The 24,058-nt window shown below is 37.7% G+C and overlaps 4 protein-coding genes across 4 annotated transcripts; 3 read left to right on the top strand and 1 right to left on the bottom strand.

Moving 5' to 3' along the window:
• Nucleotides 1-2,256: 2,256 nt before the first annotated feature.
• LOC140790881 (zeaxanthin epoxidase, chloroplastic) lies at nt 2,257-4,801 on the bottom strand. The gene is made up of 5 exons (XM_073141192.1): nt 4,504-4,801; nt 3,417-3,481; nt 3,281-3,341; nt 2,794-2,940; nt 2,257-2,657 (listed from the first exon to the last, which is right to left on the bottom strand). Exons 1-5 carry the CDS (start codon nt 4,751-4,753, stop codon nt 2,515-2,517), a joined length of 666 nt encoding a protein of 221 aa, XP_072997293.1. The 5' UTR covers nt 4,754-4,801; the 3' UTR covers nt 2,257-2,514.
• A 6,340-nt stretch (nt 4,802-11,141) lies between these two features.
• On the top strand, nt 11,142-13,166 carry LOC140791140 (transcription factor MYB119-like). Its single transcript, XM_073141547.1, has 3 exons — nt 11,142-12,001; nt 12,094-12,492; nt 12,581-13,166. The coding sequence occupies exons 1-3, from the start codon at nt 11,746-11,748 to the stop codon at nt 12,808-12,810; spliced, it is 885 nt and encodes a 294-aa protein (XP_072997648.1). The 5' UTR covers nt 11,142-11,745; the 3' UTR covers nt 12,811-13,166.
• Nucleotides 13,167-14,417: 1,251 nt separating this feature from the next.
• On the top strand, nt 14,418-18,903 carry LOC140790484 (BRCA1-associated RING domain protein 1-like). The gene is made up of 12 exons (XM_073140596.1): nt 14,418-14,646; nt 14,905-14,958; nt 15,058-15,128; nt 15,210-15,361; nt 15,762-16,058; nt 16,214-16,314; nt 16,746-16,932; nt 17,072-17,175; nt 17,300-17,390; nt 17,565-17,730; nt 18,017-18,135; nt 18,318-18,903. Exons 1-12 carry the CDS (start codon nt 14,558-14,560, stop codon nt 18,675-18,677), a joined length of 1,791 nt encoding a protein of 596 aa, XP_072996697.1. The 5' UTR covers nt 14,418-14,557; the 3' UTR covers nt 18,678-18,903.
• A 451-nt stretch (nt 18,904-19,354) lies between these two features.
• On the top strand, nt 19,355-21,329 carry LOC140791486 (protein SLOW WALKER 1). The gene has a single exon (XM_073142081.1). The coding sequence runs from the start codon at nt 19,519-19,521 to the stop codon at nt 21,112-21,114; it is 1,596 nt and encodes a 531-aa protein (XP_072998182.1). The 5' UTR covers nt 19,355-19,518; the 3' UTR covers nt 21,115-21,329.
• The last annotated feature ends 2,729 nt before the right edge of the window (nt 21,330-24,058 follow it).

Below are 24,058 nucleotides of genomic sequence, written 5' to 3'. Positions count from 1 at the left end.
CAGTGACATGGATGACATGATGTAATCATGGTTACATCTGCTTCCATGCATCACACATTCAATCTTTGAAGCTTCACACACTCAGACGTACCAATTGATTGCAATACAATCCATTCTCCTCTTAGCTTTCAGAGTTAAATAAGACCCAAAGTCTTCTCTAACTCAATTTCCAGAGCACTTCAGGGAATTGGAAGTACATATCCAAAAAAAGTCATCAGTTTACCAAAGTAATTAAATGGCTACTTGGTATAGAGATATTTCAGTGAAAGAACTGGAAGTTTACATAAAAGAGAAGACCAAGTAAAGCCCACCTTATTTATTTACCATCTGATTCATGGCAGTAGATTTGGACCATGCCAAAGGTGTTGCTTCATCTACTTCTTTGCATAATTGTTTGGCGTTTAAACTGATCGAGTATGAATGAGAATAAGTGTTTTTATGATTAACACTCTATATTTTTTTTTAAATATTATTATATTAAAATTATAAAGATACCCCTGAGACACTTTCTAAACGTAACCAAACTGAACCAGAAATTTGGATTTCCTAGTAGTAGTATAAGAAGGGGTATTTCAGGAGTAAAATGAGATGAGGAATAGAAAGACAGGCATATTTTTGATGTTTTAAAAGATAATTTAGTAGCTTTAACACAATATTCCTTCATATTTAGATATCATTTTGTTACTTTGAGATTAGATAGCTTAAATTAATCCAGGTGCAAAAATAAAAGATTGAATTATACAATTATTAAAATATAGGGCATCATTTGTTGATTTCCCTGGAAAGGGAACATCAATTCTCCGTGTCTAGGGTTGTCAAAATAGTCAACTAGTTAACGCTCTAAAAGCTCATAATATTACTATATTAGTTCTTATACTATATTAGTCCTTGACTCAATAAGCTTAGCTACTCGATTTATGATTGAAATTACTCATTGATTAGCTCGGTTAGACTTAAGCTGAGCTCGAGCTCGAAATTAAGTTTGAATTAGAATTATTTATAATTAGGCTTAAAATTAATTTAAATTACTGGAGCTCGGTTCAATTTACACCCCTACTGATGTGTCCGCAGAACTGAATTTTAGGTGTTAAAATTAGCCGGGCTATTTTGTTTGGTTGACTTCGTCAAAGATACGACGTGAAGAGTCGTCAAGCATTATCTTTATATGCCATCGCAGTCTGCAGAGAAGTTTCGGAGGAATACTTGAAAGCAAAGAATCCACACAAAAAAGATTTCTTCCTACAAACTTCCTTGCATTTGCATTAGCTTTCTTTTTATCCTATTGGATGGTATAAAAACAACGTGTCGCATTTGCCACAATCCATAATTGGTCTTAATATCATTTCTCATTGCAAACTTTGATAGCAGTAGCTAGCAATGGAGGATTGCCTCATCTTGGACTCAGTTTCATACCTTGCAAACTCCACTTTTCCATGCAACATAGCCAACTTGATAATAGAGGTCTTCTGGTGCATCATAAAGATCATCTGCTGCCTTTTAAAGCCGATCAAACTTGTTGTTGAAAACGACTCCTATATCGACGAGGAGGGGGAAGAAGAAGAGGAAGAAGAAGATGGCCTTTTACCAGTTGGGCATTGTGAGAGATGTTCTGACAAAGGAGAGCTAACTTATGATGATATCAAGTTGGCCATGAGGAGTATAGGGATGGTGGATTGGAGGGGTGAGGAAGTGGATCAGGATGGAGGAGCAGGTAAATGCAAAGAATGTAGATTGATGGAAGGAGCTTATGAGTTGATGGAGGATAAGAAGGCTAGTTTGGAGGAACTGGAAGAAGCATTCTATGTGTTTGATAGGAATGAGGATGGATTTATAAGCCCTGTGGAGTTATGGAGTGTGATGAGGAGGTTAGGATTAAAAGAAGGGGTGAGGTATGAAGACTGTGAGAGGATGATCAGAGTTTTCGACCACGATGGAGATGGGAGGATTAGCTTCCATGAATTCAAAAGTATGATGGAGAATGTTAGATGAACCTTCCATGAATTCAAAAGTATGATGGAGAATGTTAGATGAACATAGCATTTTTTTTTCCTCCTTTTACTACTGTTTGTGAACGTATTATCTATATCCTCATATCATGTATCTTCTCTTTTGATTAATGATTAACAGCGTAATTAAGAGAACAAGGACCGCAAACCTACTTATCTTTGTATTATTCAACTTGAGAACTGTAAATAAAGGAATTTCATATGAGAACATTTCTGGAGGTCAAAAAGCTGATCTCTTTGACAAAAGCCATTTCTAAGCTCCTCAAAACTTGAAAATCATAAATAAACTCGAAAATGTGCATTTCAAGTCAACAATCATCCATATTTGCAGACATTGATGTAAATTCTTGATCTCTTTCTCATATATTACACTAGAGTAACAATGGTTGAGCTCTATGTTGAACATATGGCACAATACCCTTCTCTCAGAACTCACAAACAGAAGGGTTTATTCAGAAAACAAAACAAAAGGGATTGATCCAAAATGAATCAAGCTCCAGAATCATGTTCAATTGGAGCTTTCAACTTCAACAGGCTTTTCCAAATCGACAGCTGGTAGATCAGCCTCAGTTCCAGTTTCAGCTTCTTCTGTTTTGTTGGTGGTGTCAACTTCTAATTTTGATACACGAAACATTGCTAAGTGGGTATCACCTGCAATTACAAGAAAATAAAGTGTATATACATACACCAAGAAGACAAATCACATACATATGAACTTCATCGCCTAGCAAATCAGTAAGTACAAAACCATGAAAATAGTTGCCAGAGGTTTTTCTAAATGTAGTACCAAATGTTATAACACTTCCAGGGTATGCAGCTGTCACAGCACCAGGTCTAAGCTTCTTCTCATTGATATAAGTTCCATTTGTGCTGTCCAAATCTGTCACCAGTAAATCTCCATTCCTTTTCTCCAGCCGAGCATGCAGACCAGAGACTGTTTCAATTTTTAATTTGTGAAGCTAAATAAGTAACTTAATGATGAAGCAAGAAAAAAGTCGCTGGTACAACAATAAGATAATAGCAACTAATTGGATTTCTCTATTTTCAACAAAGCTAACAACTCAACCAAGATAAAGCTACTAATACATACAGCTACCATGAGGACGATTGACTAGCTAATTTAAAAAATAATTTAAGCTCAAACATTTTAATGTTTTCCATGGGAAGTTTCCTAAAAGGATATTACATGTTCCATGACTGTAGGATATTAACTTGCCGGAGATGGTCATAGGTTCAAGAAGTCACACAGAACAGTATCTGAAAGAAGACAATACCAGTGGCTACAGGAATAACCAAATCTGCTTTCTCTGAAAGGCGGCCCACAGTCACTGCATTCTGGAGACAAAAGAAATTTTATGCTTGTAAAGTTTCAATTTATTCTATTATAATCTAAGGTTAGAGACAACATACAGAAGCTATTTCAAATGCACCAGGAAGTGGAACCCGGAACCCAATGTGACGTGAATCCCCATCACCTGCATCACATATATAGCAAAAAGTCAGAATGCTGTAATGTAAAGATTATCTGGAGGAATTCATTAAAGTGACGCTTTTGGTTTCTCTTGATGGTACTCTTAAGGTCTAATGGATGAAGAAGAAGAAGAATAAACTATGTATCCCTTGAAGCAAGAAATTCTACCATGCATTTCACTCTGTATATCTCCAATTCATCATTATGTAGAATAAGCTATCCAAAAGGAGCATGGGTCATGAACTAAAAGAAATCAAACAGAGCATCTTGAATATGCCAATCATTCTAAATATCTAGGTTGTGATTGCATTACTACTACTGATACATGACACTGGATGTAATCTACTTAGAACAATCATACCCAGATATTACCGATAGGAATTTGATTCTTCCATACTAGAGCTACCCATAGGTAATGACAGGAGATGCTGCACCAATATCTAAAGCATTTCCTACCCATATGACGTTAATTTCACTCTTTTCCCTAGGGAAAATGAAGTCAATCATAAAATTACATGGAAACTGGAATGAAGGGAGTACAATAAATTGATAAGACTTTTTCCAACTGTAAGAATAAGAAATATGTGCCAATTTGAAGATGCAACTTCTACAAGCTGCAATGACTTTGTAGGTAATGTTCCACCATTTAATCAAGAAAGGCATCTCTTCTGACTCAAATGCCATCATTCAAATCTCTGGCATGACAGTCCTATGTTATATTCTAACTTATTATTCACTCGCTAACCAGTGAATCATGTACAGGGTTGTGAAACTCAGACTGATATTGGCCAGGACAAACTCAATTTTACTAGTCTGAACAAAGAACAGAAGAAAGCCATGCACTTCATACCCTTACAAACAACTCACCAACATAAAAAAGAGGAACTTGGGAAATGAATCTAAACCATGCTGAGATTAGTTAACAATTTCAAGATTCAACGCTTTGTGTGATCCTATGCTCGATTCCATAGCAGACCCACTTGATAAAAACAGCAACAGATGCTAAGGTTCGTTGGAGGAACACACCTACGGGCTCAAGGAGCCATTTTTCTGAGGAAACCGTTGATGGGCTTTCACTAGGAGAGCACCGCAAAGCACTGCGACCTCTCTCCTTCGCTACTGCGAGGTAGAGCAATTGCCTACTTGGGGAAATCCTGGAAGGCGGGAGAGAGAGGTGGGTTGGAAGAGGGGAGGAGGAGGGAGACAGGAAGGAAGGGAGGCGAGGAGAGCATCTTGGGTTTGAGAATGCTAGAGATGGCGATGCCATTGCTTCCATTGGAGTGAGATTGTGAGAGGATTAAAAAGGAACGGCCACTACCCAACCTTATTACACAACTCCTCCTATAAATATTGGAATTAATATTTAATCTTTTTTTTATTATGGCATTATATTTGCATAGTTTACGTTTTTATTAAGACTCGATCTAATTATCTAATATATATATTAATATTTAGTATTAGCTGAAATTTTGAGATAGGTATTATAATTTTTTTTTTCTATTGGTAATACATTAGTGTGACAATATTTTACGATCAACAACATATTTATAATAAAAATAGCTCAGTAATCGGCCAAATAATTTATACAACTTATTTCGTACAATTCATTTATTAAACGAAATGTAGTACATAAAAGTACAACGTACAACAACAACAAAAAATCTTTTTTTTTTTTTTCTTTTGAAAGTAATGGTGTTGTAATTGTTAGAAGAATTGCAAATGGCTAAGAAGGCTAGAAGGAAGGGGATATATGAACAAATTAAAAGTTGAGAAGTGGTTGGTTATGGGTTTATTGGGCCCAAACTCCTTTATCCCGAGGATAGTGATATGAACAAGGTGGTATGAATATGGAAAACAATACTTTTAAATGTAAGAAGACGTTTGAATCTAGTGGTTGAGATGAAAGAAAGATAACCATATATATATATATTAGAAGACCCAAAGCAAATTTAGGCCATTATGGGCCTGACATCTAGTTGGATTGTGCCCATAATTTGTTGAGTTACTTTTGCATATATATACCTTTCAGAACCTATTGTTTTACAAGTATATCTTTCTCGTTACTTTTAGATAAGTCTGTGTTAAAATCTGAACCATTTATTTAATACATGGAAAAATTAAAGAGCCATGCACGTAGGCAAGAATGAATGCGTTATGTGCTTTAGTTTTCTTACGTAAAATGGATCCAAATTTATCATCGGAGACTATCCCCAGTCTCCTTATTCGAGATGGTTTCAAGCCCTACATATCAACCTCCAGAAGTCCTAACTACTATATCACAGTCAAAGGACAAGTGTCGGAAAAGACTCATTGGCCTCAAATATATACTTGCCTTTCTAGCAGTGGTGGAGTTTGTTGGGCTTGGGCTACTAATCCAATGGAAAGATGTCATACTGCAGTTCTACTATAGACATCTCATCCTTATCAAAGACACACTATTCGTCGTTCTGGAAAGGGGTCATTAAATGCTCCCCCTCCCAATCCTTGGCCCTTCTCACGACATCGCCAGCTTTTGAAAAAATTCTCTGCTCTCTAAGGTAAAGACTTCCTCCCTCGCACGGTTTCATACAGGGAATCTTCTAGCCAAGAAGGGGATTTCGGACCCCCTCAATTCTCTCTTTGCAGGCAAATAAAGATGAGCATTTGGCTTTAATATAATATAATGTTAACTTATTAATTATTTTAAAAGTTTAAACCGTTAAAGAACAATAATTTTTTATATTTTATATTACAATAGAGAAACTGTCGGATTTCAAGAGAGCCCCCGTCTTAAACTACTACTGGCCTACGAGACCCTCTTCGAGATTTGGAAGAAATAAAAGCTCTTCTTACTCTCTTCCTCTCGACTGTCTTTTGAGGCTTTTTGTCTAATCGAGTCTCTCTCTTTTAACTCCTCTTCTTTTCTTTTTTTATATTTTTCATTTGTTCAATAATATGTTCAGGCTCAACTTATTTTTCCTACCAAAAAGTAAATAAATCATTGATATCTATATAAAAATAAGAGTACTTAGTACTTAGGGTATTCATATCAATATTAACTTTAAAAAAATATGCACGAGAATAAGAGATTTTAGAAGCGTACACATACGGTAAAAAAAAATCTCTACTTTACACTTTTTTTCACTCAAAATTCTACTCCCCTCAAAAGTGTCAAAATTTTAATGGCCATGTAGAAAATCACCCTAGTCTTAATTTTTTTTAAAATTAAAAATACTAACAATTATACATAAGTTAAAACTATATATGTATTTTTTTTATTTCACATTTTAAATTTTAACCGATCTAGGAGGGGGGTAAAAAATATATATTTATTTATTTCCCTAAACTAAATCTATTATCATGAGAGTGGAATCCTTTAGTACTTGAGGAAGACCAACAAAGCACCGAAAGGTGCATCTCAAGAATGACAAAAGCTCCGCCAAACCAATGATTTATGGGTCAATGTTTAATTAATATTGTTCTTGGTGAAGTTAACTCAAACATATTTAATTTCACATCAATCAATACACTTTCTCCTTAACAGGGAATCGAAATGAACCGGGTATTAATTCTTTAAAGCATCACCCATGATGCCAAAGATTTATATAATATATATATATAATCTAACCCCGTGACTCCATTAGAGAGGTCTTTGTTTTGACCTGGTGATGGGAGATTAGCTAAGGAATGATGTGGAGACTAAGTGGAGAATAATATATATTTTCTAAGTTGGATTTTATGTTTAGTACCACAATTCCACTCTTCTTGATTCCAAAGTTTGGTTTCTTGTCTTGTCGATTGCAAACTTGGCAATGGAGGGAGGGAGAGTACGGATGGTTTGGATTCTTGGAAATGTAATTGTCGGAGATTGGAGGAAGAGCAAAGTCTTGAGTCTTGACAAATGGTGGTTAGCTAACTATAAAGACCAACTTTCTCAAGCAAAGCAAATATTTTTCTAAACAAAAGACCACCTTTCTATATATATAAACTATAATAAATAAATAAATAAAAAGATCACCTTTCTCAAAACAAAACAAAACAAATAAATTTGTTATAAAGACCACCAACTTTTAAGAGATTAAAAAATTGCAACACTATTTTATTATGTAATGCCTAAAAAATTAGGCTTAAATTACTACTTACCACAGTAATACTTACTTCTGTGTAAATTAGCCTTTAGTGTTGCCTATTTTTTAGATATTTTATCTTCTATTTGTTTTTAAAAAATAATAAAACATATAGTGTGTTTTATAAATTTCTAAATTAATCTATAGTTTAATTCTCTACTCGTACAATATGATCTTTAATTCATGATGAGTCCCTCCTGGACCCAAAATAATCGCGTCTTACTTTCGTCTACAAGCTTCTTGAGGGTCTCCGCCATCGGATCACTTTGCATCCCCTCGCGAATTTTCTTCAAAAGCGACGCTAGAATGTGTATTATCCATATGGGAGATCTTCCAATTGAGAAGATCCATCAACCTGAGACGAAGAGAAAGAGCTGTAAACCTAATAAATTAATAGAAATATTAGAGAAAATGGGGACAAGTAGTAAAAAAAAAAAAATTTTAAAAAAAAGTGAGAAATTATTTAACTAATTTTGAAGCCTTAGGTTTGAATAGTCTACCACCTAGATTTGGCCTTATTATAACAACTTTCTGCTCTACTTAAGCCCTCTTACCAACCTATTAGATGTGATGTTCCCCAATTATTCATAGACTTTCTTTAGACTAGAAATCTTTAAATCAATGCAAAGATGTTTCAAAAGGAATTAAATTTGTACTTATTATAACCCTACCATGTATTGGATTGAATTGAATCATATTAAAAACAAGGGGGTGGTATATTAGCTAGTATTGAAGGACCATAATAAGGTCATAGTGGGAATGCCATCACATTGTTTGATTCCCTTTGTCTCCTCCAAGGACCCTTCTTGTAATGTGCTAATAAATTTATGGACTAGTACTTAGGCACACGTGCCAAAATTATATATATATATATATATATATATATATAATTTGATTTGAATTTTGCGTAAAATAATCTAGGGCATTATACTCGTGTTGGTGACTCGGATTTGGTGATGTGGCGTGAAACACTTGTGCATCTCCTTAGGCATCCGGGAGCTGAGAGCGATTGGGTAGACTTTAATTTTAAATAATTATTATAAAAAAAATTATTCAATAATTAGTATGCTGGTTTGCTTACTTCATAGTTTAGCACAGCATTCTTTATGCACTAAATTGGAAGAGATAATATAAATTTTAAGAATGTTCGCAAATTAATATTAAAAAAACTCCTTTCTAATTTATTGATTCTCACAAATATATACTATAATACTAAAATTAATTTAAATAAAAAATGTCACAAATTATGATAAAAAAATCTCAATTTTTGTAATTAACATAAAACTGAATTATTTTCAGCTACCTATAAGACTATATATAGATTCATAGAAAACTCAATTATTGAGAGTTTCTATCTAAATTCATAAAACTATAATTTAACTCGACTTGAAAATATTGAAATATTAAATAAGATCAATTTTTGAGTATATATAGATAGAGAATTTCGCAAGTAGCTAATTCAAATTTGATACAATTACTGTGGAGTAGAGCCATGCAACCGAAGAATCTCTCCCCTTATTTTGGAGAGTAAAAGAGGTGGATGTCAATCTATCCCTTAGTTTTTCATGCACTAGCCATTCAAAATCATCTATATAGAAAATGGACTGATCCACCGTTAGATCTATGTACCCTGAAAGCTTAAATGAATTATCTTCGAGCTTTCTCTCTCTCTCAAATTAGAAAAAGAAAAAAAAAAGAACACTGAGACAATTACTGGCTACTAATCTGCCTCAAATGGGAACACTATCATCTTCAGCATCAGATCGCCAATGCATACCACATTTAGTTTATCTCATGAAGCCTATCTTTTTGCTGCATGGAATACAAGCACATGAATAAAATTTGGGACATCACAAGCATATACTTCTTCTCTTAATTAATTACTCCTTTTGTTCTCCTTTTCCTAGATTAGCTGTAACTCATATTGATGCTTTTAAGGGCTTTCAAAATGTAAAATTTGTTGTACAAATTAAGTACAAAATTGGATTGACACATCAAGAGATGAGTTTTTGGTCAGCACAACGTACATCTTCTTTGTCATTTTATTCTTTATTGTGAATTAAAGACCTAGTACTTTAACTTGATTTCTACTAGGACCATGGTGGTAAAAAAGAATTAATAGAAAAAATATATATATATATATATATAATTTACTCTTACATGAAAATAGTCTGATGTAGTTTTATTGTTTAATAACTTATTTATGATGGAAAACATTGGGTTATTTTTTGGATGAAAAATCTAACGAACTAAATACTTAAGCTTGAAAATATAAAAAGATAAATAATAGGATAATTTGTGAAAGATAATCTTCAATTCGTTGTCATTGGATTCTCCCATATAATCCCTTCAATTGTTGTATAATTACCAATAGATTTCTAACATACACCCACTGCTTTCTATTTACTGCAGCCTTATGCTTACTATTGCCCTTTTGTTGCTATCTAGATTAAGAGAAAGAAGAAAGAACGATACATGTGTTGAATGTGATCATTAGAAAAATCCACATTTTATGTCCTCCAAGATGGAGAAGAGTATATCCAATTATCAGCATCCAGAATTTTAATGATTTTATGATTAATATTTTGGTGTTTCGAGTTATTTGTAATTCTCTCTCTCTCTCTCTCTCTCTCTCTCTCTCTCTCCCCTTCGTTTTTTTTTGCCTACAACTTTGTTTTAAGCTCTGAGTTATAATAAACGATCTAAGTAGTCACAAACAAGACGGCATCTAAAAGAGAAATATTTACTCAAGGGGTCTCTCGCTCTCAGATGCATGCATAAATGTACATAAGTTTCTATGTCAAAGAAGGCTGCATGCCTCCCATGTCGTCTACTCGTCTTCTCTTAAAAGCGTCAAATGGGGTCAGCTGCATGCGACCAAAAACTTCTATGCGTTATTAAGAGAATCCTACGGTGGATTTCTGTCGTGTCTTCTTCCTCCTCTCACATCACAGCTTCCACGTTCCCTTGTGGTTGAGGTGGCAGCCGAGAAAGTTGCCGACAACCACACTTGTGGGTCCCACGGCCGGTACATCTGCCACGTAGGCACATGTGGGTGAGCCAGCGTGCTTACTGGCTGCTGCCACATAGGGGGGGAGTGACCCACCTCTCGTTCGTTGCACTTGGGCATGCATGCACTTACGTACTAATGGTAATTAAGGCCATGAATCATGAAATGCCAGGCCATCGCATTGAATCTCTATAGACATGTTTGGATCAGAGGATTGGAGGCAGGAATTTGAATGTTTGATTGCGGTTTGCGCATTTGATTCTCAAATGTAAATGTTTGATTGCGTTGCGGAGGAATGTAAATGATAGATGCAATGGCATACATGGAACGACATATAATATTGGTTATATTAATGTTAACAAATAAGATTGTATGTTAGGTATGTCAATATTACAGTGAAGATAGTTACCGTTACTGTTGCCATTTTTGTCGTCCACATTTATAAATTTACCACATTAGTAAATAGTAATTATCTTACCAATTTCTTGATGGGCATAATAAAGTGGTTGGAATCTAGATTTAAACCAGGTGGGTTGGGTGGGATTGCCGGGTGGAGTGGGCGGTGTACAAAAAGAGACAAATGCGTTACTGCTTCTCTTTGTCAAGCTTTAGAGGAGACATTGCCAAAGCAAGAGGACCAACAATCCCACTGTCTCTGCTACATTACTTCAGAGATAGAAGAGAGAGAAGAGAGAAGAGAGAAGAGAGAAGAAGAGAGAGAAGAGAGAAGAGAGAAGAAGAGAGGAGAGAGGAGAGAGAGAGAGAGAGAGAGAGAGAGAGAGAGAGGTGACCCAACCCACACGAGTGGTTCCTTTTCTTATACTACTGCATGTAAACCCCAATGCCATCAATCCTTCTCATGTAAGAGAACAACAAATTGCACAGAGAGAGAGAGAGAGAGAGAGAGAGAGAGAGTGAGTTGAGAAGACCCATGTGGTTTTTTCTTGCCTCCTTGACTCCTCTTCCTTCCCTTGTTTCTGAAATCCTCTCTGTTGTCTTCCTTACATAAGTTGAATCCTAGGTAGGAGAGGGCCTTAGTCCATTATATCTGTGATCAAGATCCCATCTTTGTTTCTGGGTAACTTTTAGAAGAAGACAGTGGCTTTTTTTATTTAAAACTTGCCGTTGATCTTAGATTGAGAGGAAAAGGGGATGGGCCTGGAGCCGCAGATATCTACAATGGAGATGGGTTTCTCTTGTTTTCCTCCAGGGCCAACTCCATCGCTACCACCAGGGACTGGCGAGATGGGTCTTCTTCCATTGGATCAGAAAGGGGAATCTGGTGAGAGAAAGGTCTGTGCGAGAGGCCATTGGAGGCCAGGGGAGGATGCCAAGCTCAAGGAGCTTGTTTCCCAATATGGCCCTCAGAACTGGAACCTGATTGCTGAGAAGCTTGAAGGGAGATCAGGTACACCACACCCATCAAAACCCTTCATTTTAATTTTTTTTTCTTTCTTTCCATTGGTTGAATCATAACAAGTTTGCTCTTTTTAATCATAGGGAAGAGCTGCAGGCTGAGATGGTTCAACCAGTTGGATCCAAGGATCAACAAGAAGGCCTTCAGTGAGGAGGAAGAGGAGAGGCTCCTCTCTGCACACAGGCTCTATGGGAACAAGTGGGCATTGATTGCAAGGCTATTCCCTGGGAGAACTGATAACTCTGTGAAGAACCATTGGCATGTTATCATGGCAAGGAAGCAGAGGGAGCAGTCCAATGGCTGCAAGAGGAGGAAGCCCGCCACTTGCCATGGCCAGGACATCCCAAAGGGGGTGGAGATGTGCAGTGGGGAGTCCACCATCACCACCACCAGAGATGAATCTGCATCAACTAGTAGTGGTTTCTTCAATAGAATAAGCCCAACTCAACAGCCACAGCCACAGGCCTTTGAGTTCTTGATGGGTATGCTTCTCATATATTTGTCTTAATTCTCCTGAGACTCAGAAGAAGTTTGTAGTTTTCTGATGGTTTGTTCATTTTGTTTGCATAGATGAAAAGATTGTTGCCATGAGGAAAGGAGGATTCCATGAGGGTGCTCCCTTCGTGCCTGTGGGTGTGGAAAACTATGGTGAGTCTGAAACAACCTCTCAAGCTTCAGCAACTGAGTCTGTGCCTCCATACAGGAGAAAGAGCAATCCCTTCTTGCAAGATGAAGCTTTTGGAAACAGAGAGAAGGTTAATTTGCCCTTCTTTGATTTCCTTGGTGTTGGAGCAGTATAGAACCTCTCTTCTGGTAAAGGGTAAATTAGGCCAAGGCTAATGTGCAAAACAGAGACGAAAAGAAAGGAAGAGGAGGGAAATTGGATGGAGGAGTAATTTTGGTGCTCAAAAGTCTAGTCTTTTTACTTCAATTTTCTGCTACTTGGTTGTGGTTGTCTGGCCCATAGTCTCAATTGTCATAGACCATTTACTGCTGCAATCCTGGTTCAGATATCTGATCTTATGAGCTCCTCTCTTTTCTCTTGGTATCAATCAAGTGGCAATGGTGAAAAGATGTTCTAATATATATATTTTCTTATTTCCTGGGAAAATGACTGTATGCTTATTCCATAGAAAAAGTTTGATCACCTACCAAACTCTCTGAGTTAGTAATGAATCTTATCTTGAAATTGTAGTTTATCTCTACTTGTTACATATGAACCGCTGAAGTGAAGGTTGCTGAATGGAAGCAATATATTGGCGTTGTTAATACAAAATGCTAAACAAACCCATATACTTCTTTTGGATCCCTAGCACAATGACATGATCTCACTGCCCAGATACGCCAAAAGAAAAGATGAACACTTGTCAATTCAAGTGCCTTCTTTTGTTCATTTCTGCTCTGATGGCTTCTGGTCATCAGAGGCCAAAGGCACTGACTCATTCTCAACAACCAAGTTTCAAATTAGTAGTGGTAAAAGCAACAAGTAGTAGTTAGAAAGAGGTAAAGAAAGAAGAATGCCATGATGTGGTGGTGAAATGTATATACTCCCTGACAAAACCAACCCCACAAGATACCAGCCATTATGGTGCTCTGGTGAGTAGCAAATGGAGCTATTCCTCTCTCTCTCTCTCACTGTCTCTTATATGCAGTACTTAATTACCTCAAAATTCTTTAATATCTGGCCGTTGCTTTTGCATTATGGGCAAGAGATCGGTAGTCTGTCTGAGAGAGAGAGAGAGAGAGAGAGAGAGAGAGAGAGAGAGAGAGAGAGAGATTTGGTTGGTTTTTCCAAAGTGTTCTTAAATATAAGTTGTCTTTTTTCTTTGACTAGAGTCCAAAGATCTTACTTGAAACCTACTTTTTATTCTTGAGTTGTAACGTCTCCTGCAGTCACGTGGGCGTAGCGACTGACCTCGCTTGCGGTCGGTGGAAGGAAAACGTCTGGTAATCGGATAACGGCAACGACTTGTAACGGTTTCGTTCCCCCCCCCCAACCATTTGGTTGTAGGTGTCAAACGGACTCCGTGATGTTAACTTATTTATTAACTTGAACTCAGAAGAGAGAATGTCTACAAGAAAAATATTAGTCTCGTTTAATTGGTGCATGCTGTTACTTTTAACTAATAACTGTTTCAAGTAAGTTTATGTTAAGATTCATTTAACTCTACTAATAAAGTTTAATATAGAGTTCGTAGTTAACTCCGTGTATAACTATTCAAAAGAAGAAAAAAAGAAGAAGGGTATATATAGCCTCACCAACATAAACTCTATTGACGAATCTCAGCCATCCATCAATCGTCCTGCATTCAATCACATCATCTCCCGCCAACCACAACCCCAATTCCCGAGAAATACCAAAGCTCGGAATCAAATCGCTTCGGGTTCTCGTCGAGGGGAAGAAGAAACGATCACCCTAAATCCTGAGATAAATTAAATTAAATAAACCTCACAATTCCTCTCTCATATCTATATCCGTTCCTACTTTGAGTTCGATTTCTTGCTCTCCCTTTACATCTCTTTTGGTGTGGAATTGGAGGTTTCGGAATGGCGGATTGCGAGGAATTGGCTCGAATTCTGACCCCTTTCTTTCATCACCTGCAGAGGATGGAGGCTGAGCTCAAATGCTCCATCTGGTATCTCTCTTCTTCCCTCTTTTGATCCAATATGATTAGCCCTAACTCCTAATTTGCGGCCTTTGCACGTTCTTGATGTTTTAGTGAGGAAAACTGGAAAATAGGAAGGGATGGTATAGATTTTAAGGTTTCCTTTTTCTGTCTGCATTAGTGCTTCTCTTTTAGGAAGATCAACAAGAAATGGTCGATGAGAATTTGGTTCACTTGATGTTGCCTTCTCTCGTAGGAAGTCTTAACTTGTTTATTATCTTGCTGTAGCTTAAACTTGCTGGAAATTCCAACATTGCTGCCCTGCGACCACCTGGTTTGCCAGTATGATAAGTTCTTCTGAATTCCAATGCGGAGTTCAAAAAGTTACAATTTACCTTCACAGAGTTATATTTGATCATCCTTGTATTTAAACATGTGCAGCGGTTGCATTCCGCAGCTAAAGAAACGGAGTTCTTCATGTGCCATTTGCAGCTCAACTTTTCTTCATCGAGGTACTTTTTCTGAGAGAGTTGGATTCAGTTTATGATGGATGCTTTACTAAATTTTGGTTTCATTTGATTTGCTAATTTCAGATCTTAGACCAGCTGTCCACATAAGAGAAATGGTCAAAATATTTAGTGACATGGACACTTCTATTGGTGTTATCCTTCAGCAGAGGGAGTCCCATGATGAGACACCCAGTAGACAGCATGAGCCTCCATCTACTGCACCTGGCTTTGTGGAGGTACTTACATCATCTGGTTCAGTAATGGTCTTATGGTCATGGAAGAAGAAGCTATAATCTTTAAGGAATTTCAAACTAAACCAATGCGATCGATCATATATTTGTATACACATCAGATGGGAAGGTTAGTAGAGTAAGAGTAGATTATTTTGCAAGAGCGTTGCCAAATTCCATTAGTTAAGAAATTCTGATAATAAGAAATGAAACCCAATGTTACATGTTTCCACTATTAAGTTATTCGAAAACATGCTAACTAGGATGTTGAAAGATAATGTTTGATTGAAAGCTCACTATCCTTGTAATATATTAATAATGGATCTCGTGCAGACTTGCAGTAGGTGTCTCACCATGTTCTGTTTTAGTTGTATGACTTGTACCTTTCCCTTGAACCAATTTGCAGAGTATCAAGATATCACCCACAAATGATTTGCCTAAGAAAGTTGACATAAGTGCGATGAAAGAAGGTTCTTGGCTGGATGCTTCGAGTTCTGAAACCCATCATTCTGGAAAAATGGAAAATATCACGAAAAAGCAACATTTGTTACAAACCGAAGAGAGTGGTGTAGGGCCAAAGAAAACGAAGGGAGACAAGCTGAAGAATTCTCATGGCAGACAATTCAACAGGCAGCCACTTCATACTCCTACTCGATTGTTTGCTGATGAATGTGCTTTCTGCCATTCATTTAGGACCACTGAGGTGAATTATTGTGCTGAATCTGCCTCTGTGTCTTAATGGACTGCTAGCGCGAAAGACAGATGGATCTTGCTATGTAGCTAATTTACTAAAAAAACTGCAGAGTTGGGAAATTGTTTCCTTATGTGATTGACTTCTTTCTTTTGATTGATTTCTAGGCTTCTGGTTCAATGCTATGTTATATAAATGGAAAACTGGTAGCAGCTGATGAAGCCAATCAATTAAATATCGTGCATGTTCATCAAAAGTGTGTTGAATGGTATGTTGCTCTAATGTAACAATTTTTTTTAATTATTATGTGATATATTTTGCATCCAGATGAAGTTCACTCTAGCATTGTCCAGAAAATGTTCAGCATGCTTTTAATGACCATTTCCTCTTTCTTGTTGCAATACTTTGAGGTCCAATTTCGGTCATATTGGAAGTCAATTACATTAGTGATATCTCAATGACACTCCAGAGTGCTTTTTACCATTTTGTTATTAATCTTATTGTTGTTGATGCTTTTCCATGATGTTGGAATTATTGGACCCTGGATATGAACTCGGATTCAGGAGCGCATATTAATTGAAGCTTTGCTGATGGTTTCTTTTTAGCCATCTGACTTATCTCTTCTATCAGTTGAAACTGAAATATTCTTTTGGAAACTCTGGATATGTTCTTCCACTATCAATTTCTCTGATAATGCAGGTCTCCCCAAGTATATTTTTCTGGTGATATTGTTAATAACTTGGAGATTGAACTTGCACGTGCTTCAAAGATAAAATGCAGCAAATGTGGACTGAAGGGAGCTGCTCTTGGTTGTTACTATAAGAGCTGCCAAAGGAGCTTTCACGTTCCCTGTGCTGTTGAGGTTCCAGACTGTCGTTGGGATTGTGTGAGCTCTCTAGTATTCCTTGTCATAACCTATGTCTTGAAGAACACCACCAGTGTGCTCTCTATAATGTCTATAATTCTTGAGCACCATTTTATCTTATTTCCTTAACTTTGGGGCAACATGCCTTTTGTTGTAACAGGAAAATTTTCTTGTGCTTTGTCCTTCTCATTCATCGGAGAAATTACCATGTGATAGCTCCAATGCAATGAAGAGGATTTCATTGACCAGTTCATCAACTAAGATGTACACTTTCATCCTTTGTTAAATTCTATATGCTAACTGTAGTTAATGATGCCGGCCTTATTTTATTTTAGATTGCCATCATGACTAGCTGATATAGTACTCTATCTTATCTTGGTAGTAACAGTTCTATGAAGCCAGCAGAGCTGGCGATAAGTTGGCAAAAGGATCAACTTGATTATGTCTTACTGGGATCTGATCTCACTCCATCAGACAAGGTAATCTTGAAGAAATATATAGACCAACATTCTGATTCTTCATGTGAAAGTTACATGTCGACAAAGCTTTTGGAGGATCCGATTTAATTTCAGAATAATTTTCTTTCAGTACTGATGATCCTATTTTTTTTTTCAAACGTTAAGTCGTTCATTATATGAATGAATAATGTTTAGGAACTTCTTGGCAAGTTTGCCACTTTGACTGGTGCAACTGTCTTAAATAAGTGGGGACCAAATGTCACTCATGTCATTGCGGCAACCAATGAGAAAGGTGCTTGCCATAGAACACAAAAGGTCCTCATGGCTATCTTGACTGCTAAATGGGTCATCACTATTGATTGTAAGCATTAATCTGTCCTCGTTTTCATTATCCTAATTGACTGTGGCATATTGGCGGTACACTTGTATGGACATTATGTAACTCTAAATAGTTGTGGTTAAAGAAAACTTGTGCTGTTACTAAAATTCAGTACCTCATATTATTTATTGATATCCTGTAAAGATGTGATTATAATGGTTAGAACTTATTGCTTTTTGTATATCATCAAATGATTCAGTGCTGCAAAGTAGTAAGTCCATTGTGTTGCAGAACATATATTTAATTCTACTTGATTTGGCTGCTTTAGGGATCAAAGCCTGCATTGAAGCTGGACATTTAGTTTCGGAAGAGCGTTTTGGAATCAACCTTGATATGCATGGACCGTTTGATGGACCAAGAAAGGGAAGAATTAGAGCGATAGAAAAGGTCCCTCTCTCTCTCACTCTCTCCTGTGAATTTATCTGTACATTTTCTGAGCTTCCATATTTACTAGTCAAGACCTTTTAATGTCACCTAGCTATTAGGGTGCATGTAGATGTGCACATACTTGTCCATAGCTCCATGAATATATTGATGTTGGAAAACTCCGTTTGGAAATATTCTAACAGGCACCGAAGTTATTAGCTGGATTTGACTTTTATTTCAGTGGCTACTTCGTTCCTTTTTACAAACGTTGCCTCGAAGACCTTGTCGTAGCTGCTGGTGGAACAATCATGGAAGATGGTTTCCTAATGTCTAACTTGAGTGCGAGTGAATCCTCTCCACTTACATACTTTGTTTACAATGAGGATCCTCCCCAAGAATGCAGCTCAGGGGACCTTGTCAAGGTTAAAGAGGAGAGATGTGAAGAGGCTGTAGCATATGCAAACAGGACCAATGCACAAGTCATTGGTCATACAAAATTATTGGATGCCATTGCTGCTTTTGATAGTCATCTTCTCAATAGAGGAAAAACATCAATCTCTTAGTATCTTGAATGTCTAAGATGCATAAATCTGATGCTTTTATCTCCTCGTTTTTGTAGACTTTAACAAGTTTTCTCTTTTGGCACTTTCCTGAAGGTCTTTTTAGCTGTGTTTGAAGCTTATAAATGGTCATATCATTGACAAACTCGTAGCTTCTTTGATGTACTCATCTGTTTATCCAGAGAAAAATATTTTGTATATGAGAAGCAACTTATGGATTCTGCTGTAATCTCTTGATTACACCTATCATATATATTCAAACAGAATATCTGACTTTCTAACAAAACTATAGTTGTCTTTACTCTTTCGGAGAATGCTTTGTTTTTTTAATTGATAATTGTAGAGCTAATTATAGGCTCGATAAAAGGATTAACCACTTTTACATGACACGAACTACCATATCTTCTTTCATAATCTCCTATCACAGAATAATGTGTTAGGTTGCTACACTGCATTATTGATAGTTATCCAAGTATAGGGTTCTTTCTTTCCTGAAATCTCACCACAGGAAGTTTTTGGTCAATTTTTAAGGGAAAAATGATAGAAAACCAATTTTACAAATAGCAAAAATGTGGGGTTCAAACTGCTAATCTACTTGATTGTATGATGTTAATGTTATACACCAATACACGAATTTCTTTTACTTTACGAGGGTTTCGGATGTTTTGGGATGGTTTGGATTTGACATCCGCACCCGATTACCCGTTTTAATGCGGGTTCAGATGTTTCGGGCTCACTTTACTTTTCTACTTCTCTTCAAGCTTCCAATTTCTCCAAAACCCTAAACCCTAACTTCTCCAATAAAAGCCCTTCCTTCACATAGGATTAGGGTTCCGAGTCCGCCATGGCCGACCCCTCGAAGTCCTTCTTCCCCGTGGAATCCTCCTCCTCCCACCTCCACCAACCATCTCGCAACCCGAAAACTGTAACCCCCGAGTCCAAGTTCTGGCGCTCCTTCAAGTCCTCCACCGTCGCCTCTGGCCTCCACCTTCCCGTCACCTTCCTCGAGTTCTCCCCCGTCCCTCCCTTCGACCTTGCTGCCGCCGTATCGGCCTCCGTCCACCTCTTCTCGGGTGACTCCCCTGACCTCTCCCCTAAACCCTTCTCCCCCCTCTCCTCCTTCTCCGACGTCGCCTACTCCCCCTCATTCCGTTGCGACGGCTCGCTCCTCGCCGCCGGAGGAGAGTCCGGGATCGTCCAGGTTTTCCGCCTCGACAAGTCCGCCGCAGCTCTCCGCCGCCTCCGATCCCACTCCCGCCCCGTCCACGTCGTCCGCTACCCTCGAATCGCGGACAAGCTCCACCTCTTCTCGGGAGGCGATGACACCCTCTTGAACTACTGGGACGTCCCCTCTGAGACCGTTGTCGTCTCCTTCCCTGCCGCCCACCGCGACTACATCCGTGCTGGCTCGGCATCTCCCATTTCCCCTGATGTCATCGCCACCGGCTCCTACGATCATTCCGTCAAGCTCTGGGACGTCCGTGTCGACAAAAATCCAACCTTGGCCTTCAACCACGGGGCGCCAGTGGAAAGCACTCTCCTTTTGCCTTCGGGCGGGCTTATTGCTACCGCAGGCGGGAATTGTGTCAAGATTTGGGATCTCATCGGCGGAGGGAGGCTGATTCATTCAATTGAGAGTCATAATAAGACCGTCACCGCGTTGTCACTCGGGAAAGTGTGGGGTGGGGATTCGAGGCTTTTGAGTGTTTCCATTGACGGATATATGAAGGTTTTCGATTTTGCGGCTTTTAAAATCACACACTCGATGAGGTACCCATCGCAATTGTTGTCTGTGGGGTTCTCTCCATCAGGGTTGATTCGAGTTGTCGGGACTTCTAATGGTGTTATCTACATGGGTAAGAAGAAGAAGAAGGTGGAGGAGGAGGATCTAGTGGGTAAAATTTCTAGTGAGATTAAATGGTCTGCTCCGGAGCCTGGTAAGAAAGTTCTCCGGCCGACGAACTATAGGTACTTCCGCCGAGGTCAGAATGAGAAGCCAGGAGAGAGTGATTTTCTTGTGAAGAGACCTAGGAAGGTGAAGTTGGCTGAACATGACAAACTCTTGAAGAAATTTATGCACAAGGATGCACTTATTGCTGCATTGAATAAGAAGAATCCGAATAGTATTGTGGCTGTAATGGAGGAGTTGGTAGCAAGGAGGAAGCTGATTAGGTGCGTAGAGAATTTGGACAAGGATGAGCTTGAAGTGCTATTGGGATTTCTGCACAGATTTGCCACCATGCCGAGATATGCTAGGTTTTTGATGGGGTTGGCCAGGAAGGTTCTTGAGATGCGTGCGGAAGATATTCAGTCCACAAGTGAGCTGAGAGACCATGTTAGGAACCTCAAGCGTATGATTGCCGAGGAGATCCAGATACAACATTCTTTGCGGGAGATACAAGGAATGATTTCGCCTTTGCTTGTGATTGCTGGAAGATGAATGCTAATTGCAAATTATTATTTTTTTTCCTGAAATGAGTTTACCACTCATTGTGGCATCAAAGTACCCTGGTCTTTGCATCAGTTGCCATTTTTCCCACTATTTACAGTATTGTGAGCCTCTCTGGTATGCAACTAAAGTGCCCCTGTAACTTATGGATATTGCATAAAGCTACTGAATTGTAGTCTTCATTCAGTAAGTACAATTTTGAAAAATCTGGATGCTCTGAATCTACTTGTGATGTTTCTCCTTTAAAGAAATTTATTCCTTGTGAGACATTTTGTTATTCTATAATACCAATAATTTGGTAATTTCTTGGTGCAAGATGTTGAAATTTTCATTAAACATGTTAAACTATTAGTTAACTTCAAATGTGCTTTGATTCATATAAAATGTGTACAACTATACATACATTAAATTGAACACTTCCGTGAAATGGTGGTGGTTAGTAGATTACATCTATAAAATTATAGGGAAAGGTCATCGAGGTCTCAATATTGGCCACCTTGATATTTTAGGCTCTCTGCGTCATGTTATCTACCGCTGTACCGCCACCGCCTCTCATGAAGTCATGATGTCTGAACCATGCCGGATGGTAAAGTATGCAGAATTCCGTTAATGTGCTTTTGCTGTGTTTGTGGATTTGAGCTGCAACCAACTGTAATTATCTAGGTTTTGGCTGGTTTAATGTTGTGTAATATCTATTTATTATGCTTTTTAGATGATTTGGTTTGATAATTGATATTGTTGAAGAATGAGCTTTAGACATCAGTTTTTTCTCCAATTTGTATCAAGCTTTGTAAATATTATAGCCCTATAATTCAATCTCACCTGAAGGTTGTTTGCCTTGTTCGTTGAGTGATTTTTAAGCAGATTTTCTTAAATATGATGGTTTATAGTTTAACTTCTTTAGTCCAATGGGAGCACATTTAAAGTATGGATTTCTTGACCCTGGGACAAGTGATCAGTGATGCATGACTGTATCTATTAGTTTCTGTCGAACTGTGGAAATTAAATTAGAAATGCTGGCTGTTGTCCTTCTGAGTTGCTTTTTATTTTTATTCTATCTATTGATCCTTACTGAATTGTACATTTTGCTTCCATTTTTGTCTGTTCATCCTTGTAATCTTATTTGCCCTTTACTCAGATTGCCATACAGTATCCAAGAACTATTCATTTAGAATTCTCATTCACACATTTTTTACATACAGTAGTCTTTTTGTCTCATAAAACCCTCTATTTGTTCTTTATATCTACATGATTCTCTTGCTCTTTCTTGCAAAACCTCCATATATCCAGGAGCAGCAACAGCAGCTATGTTTCGCCTACCTTCCAGCAACATGATGATAATGAAGACAGACGGCAAAGATTACATTAGAATGATCCACTTCTGGCAATGCTAGACATCTCATCAACATTAGAATTAGTATCTCTGACCTCAGGTTAATGCGTAGTGCAATGTAGTTAAAATAGCAGCACTATGCATTGTATTAGTCATGTAGTAGCTTATAATAGTTTTCTTGGATAGGCAGCTTTAGCTATGTAGTGCGAGAAATTATAGAAAGATAAATTATTGGTGAAAGCTCACAGCACTATTAATTATTTGATCACCTTTTTCTATAACCCTGGAGAGCTCCAGTGTAATTGGCAAAAGGTACTGTGATCTAGGAATCTCCTATTCATCACTTATAGTCAAACACCACCTAAATTTTGTATAGCAAATATCATGATTAATAACTCTCATATGACCCTTTATCCATGTCCTTATTCCAAATTAAAGTTAAAATACCCCTAAAAATCAAAGAGCACCAATACTTTTTTAAATACATTAATGGTATTCTTTACAATCAAACACCTGCTTATTCATAGTTATAGTTACACCCTCTATCCTATTATTATAACTAAACACAAAAAAATAACTAAATTTTTTTAAAAAAATATAGTTTTAAACTAAACGAGTACAGAAATAAAATTAAAAGAAATGGATAATTTCCTTTTCACCCCCTGAACTATCACTCATTTCTACAATGACCTCGTATATTTTTTTTTGGTACACTATGACTCCCTAAACTATTAGAAATATCCCACCTTCTGACGCCGTTGAGAGAATCGGAGAATTGACCAAGTTGCCCCTCCACTTAATATAGCAGGTTAATTACGTGGCAGAGCTAAAATTAAATATAAAATTTATTTTTTGAAATGCCTTCATTGCCCTCTGCCCTAATACCCTTTTGCCCTAAATTTTTTTTTTCATTCTCCTCTCTTGTAGGTCGACCTCTCTCGCACCCCAACAAATATGGGATTAATCCAATACAAAAATTCATAACATGATATCTACACATATTTAAAATTTAGGTGAAAATCTAACCTAAAAATCAAACTATAGAACTAAAATTTAACTTTGAAATAGGCACATCCAAAAAATCTCCTACCATGATTGTTCTCCATAAAGCTTGTTTGAAGTGCAGCAATCATTACAAAGTGACATACCACTTCGATTGAAGGGTGTGACCTTCTTTGACTATTAATGCTACTAGTTAGAAAGTTTGAAGGTGCCACGAAGGTGGGAGATTAGGTGCCATGAAGGTGGGAGATTGATGATACCGGTAGGGAGAGAAGCTTCATTGTGTAGGGTGTGGAGGTGGGAGGTTGGAGCTTGAAGAACGAAAAAAAAAATTAATGGTGGGAGGTGGGGAGTTGGAAAGATTGGAGAAGAGGATGAGATGCAGCAAACTTTGGAAGAAAAATAATGGGGAATCGGGCTTAGCTAACATTGGAGAAGAAGAAGAGGGTTTTAATCAAGGATTGCCGTGCCGACCGGCACTTGCACGGTCGACACTTGCCGTTAACGTTAAGAAGAGGGCTCAGCTAACGTTGGGACGGGGCGTCCTGGTCGGCACTTGCCGCGCCGGCGGCGTACCGACACGTGGCACGAGGGTGCCGC

The sequence above is a fragment of the Typha latifolia genome, chromosome 6 (assembly GCF_019914945.1).
Source record: "Typha latifolia isolate L0001 chromosome 6, TyphaL0001v2, whole genome shotgun sequence".
Taxonomy (NCBI): Eukaryota; Viridiplantae; Streptophyta; class Magnoliopsida; order Poales; family Typhaceae; genus Typha; species Typha latifolia.
Note: the sequence above shows the minus strand (reverse complement) of the source record. Positions and strands in the feature narration are given on the sequence as shown.

What these genes read in the sequence shown, in the direction of transcription:
- LOC140790881 (XM_073141192.1), bottom strand. Translation starts at nt 4,753, where the DNA reads ATGGAAGCAATGGCATCGCCATCTCTAGCATTCTCAAACCCAAGATGC. An exon ending in ATGGCTCCTTGAGCCCGTAG is followed by an intron (nt 3,482 to 4,503) that starts GTGTGTTCCTCC and finishes TATGTGATGCAG; the next exon opens with GTGATGGGGATTCACGTCAC. An exon ending in TGGAAGTGTTATAACATTTG is followed by an intron (nt 2,658 to 2,793) that starts GTACTACATTTA and finishes TTGTAATTGCAG; the next exon opens with GTGATACCCACTTAGCAATG.
- LOC140791140 (XM_073141547.1), top strand. Translation starts at nt 11,746, where the DNA reads ATGGGCCTGGAGCCGCAGATATCTACAATGGAGATGGGTTTCTCTTGT. An exon ending in GAAGCTTGAAGGGAGATCAG is followed by an intron (nt 12,002 to 12,093) that starts GTACACCACACC and finishes TTTTAATCATAG; the next exon opens with GGAAGAGCTGCAGGCTGAGA. An exon ending in GGCCTTTGAGTTCTTGATGG is followed by an intron (nt 12,493 to 12,580) that starts GTATGCTTCTCA and finishes TTGTTTGCATAG; the next exon opens with ATGAAAAGATTGTTGCCATG.
- LOC140790484 (XM_073140596.1), top strand. Translation starts at nt 14,558, where the DNA reads ATGGCGGATTGCGAGGAATTGGCTCGAATTCTGACCCCTTTCTTTCAT. An exon ending in CATCAAAAGTGTGTTGAATG is followed by an intron (nt 16,315 to 16,745) that starts GTATGTTGCTCT and finishes CTGATAATGCAG; the next exon opens with GTCTCCCCAAGTATATTTTT. An exon ending in CAGACTGTCGTTGGGATTGT is followed by an intron (nt 16,933 to 17,071) that starts GTGAGCTCTCTA and finishes TTGTTGTAACAG; the next exon opens with GAAAATTTTCTTGTGCTTTG.
- LOC140791486 (XM_073142081.1), top strand. Translation starts at nt 19,519, where the DNA reads ATGGCCGACCCCTCGAAGTCCTTCTTCCCCGTGGAATCCTCCTCCTCC.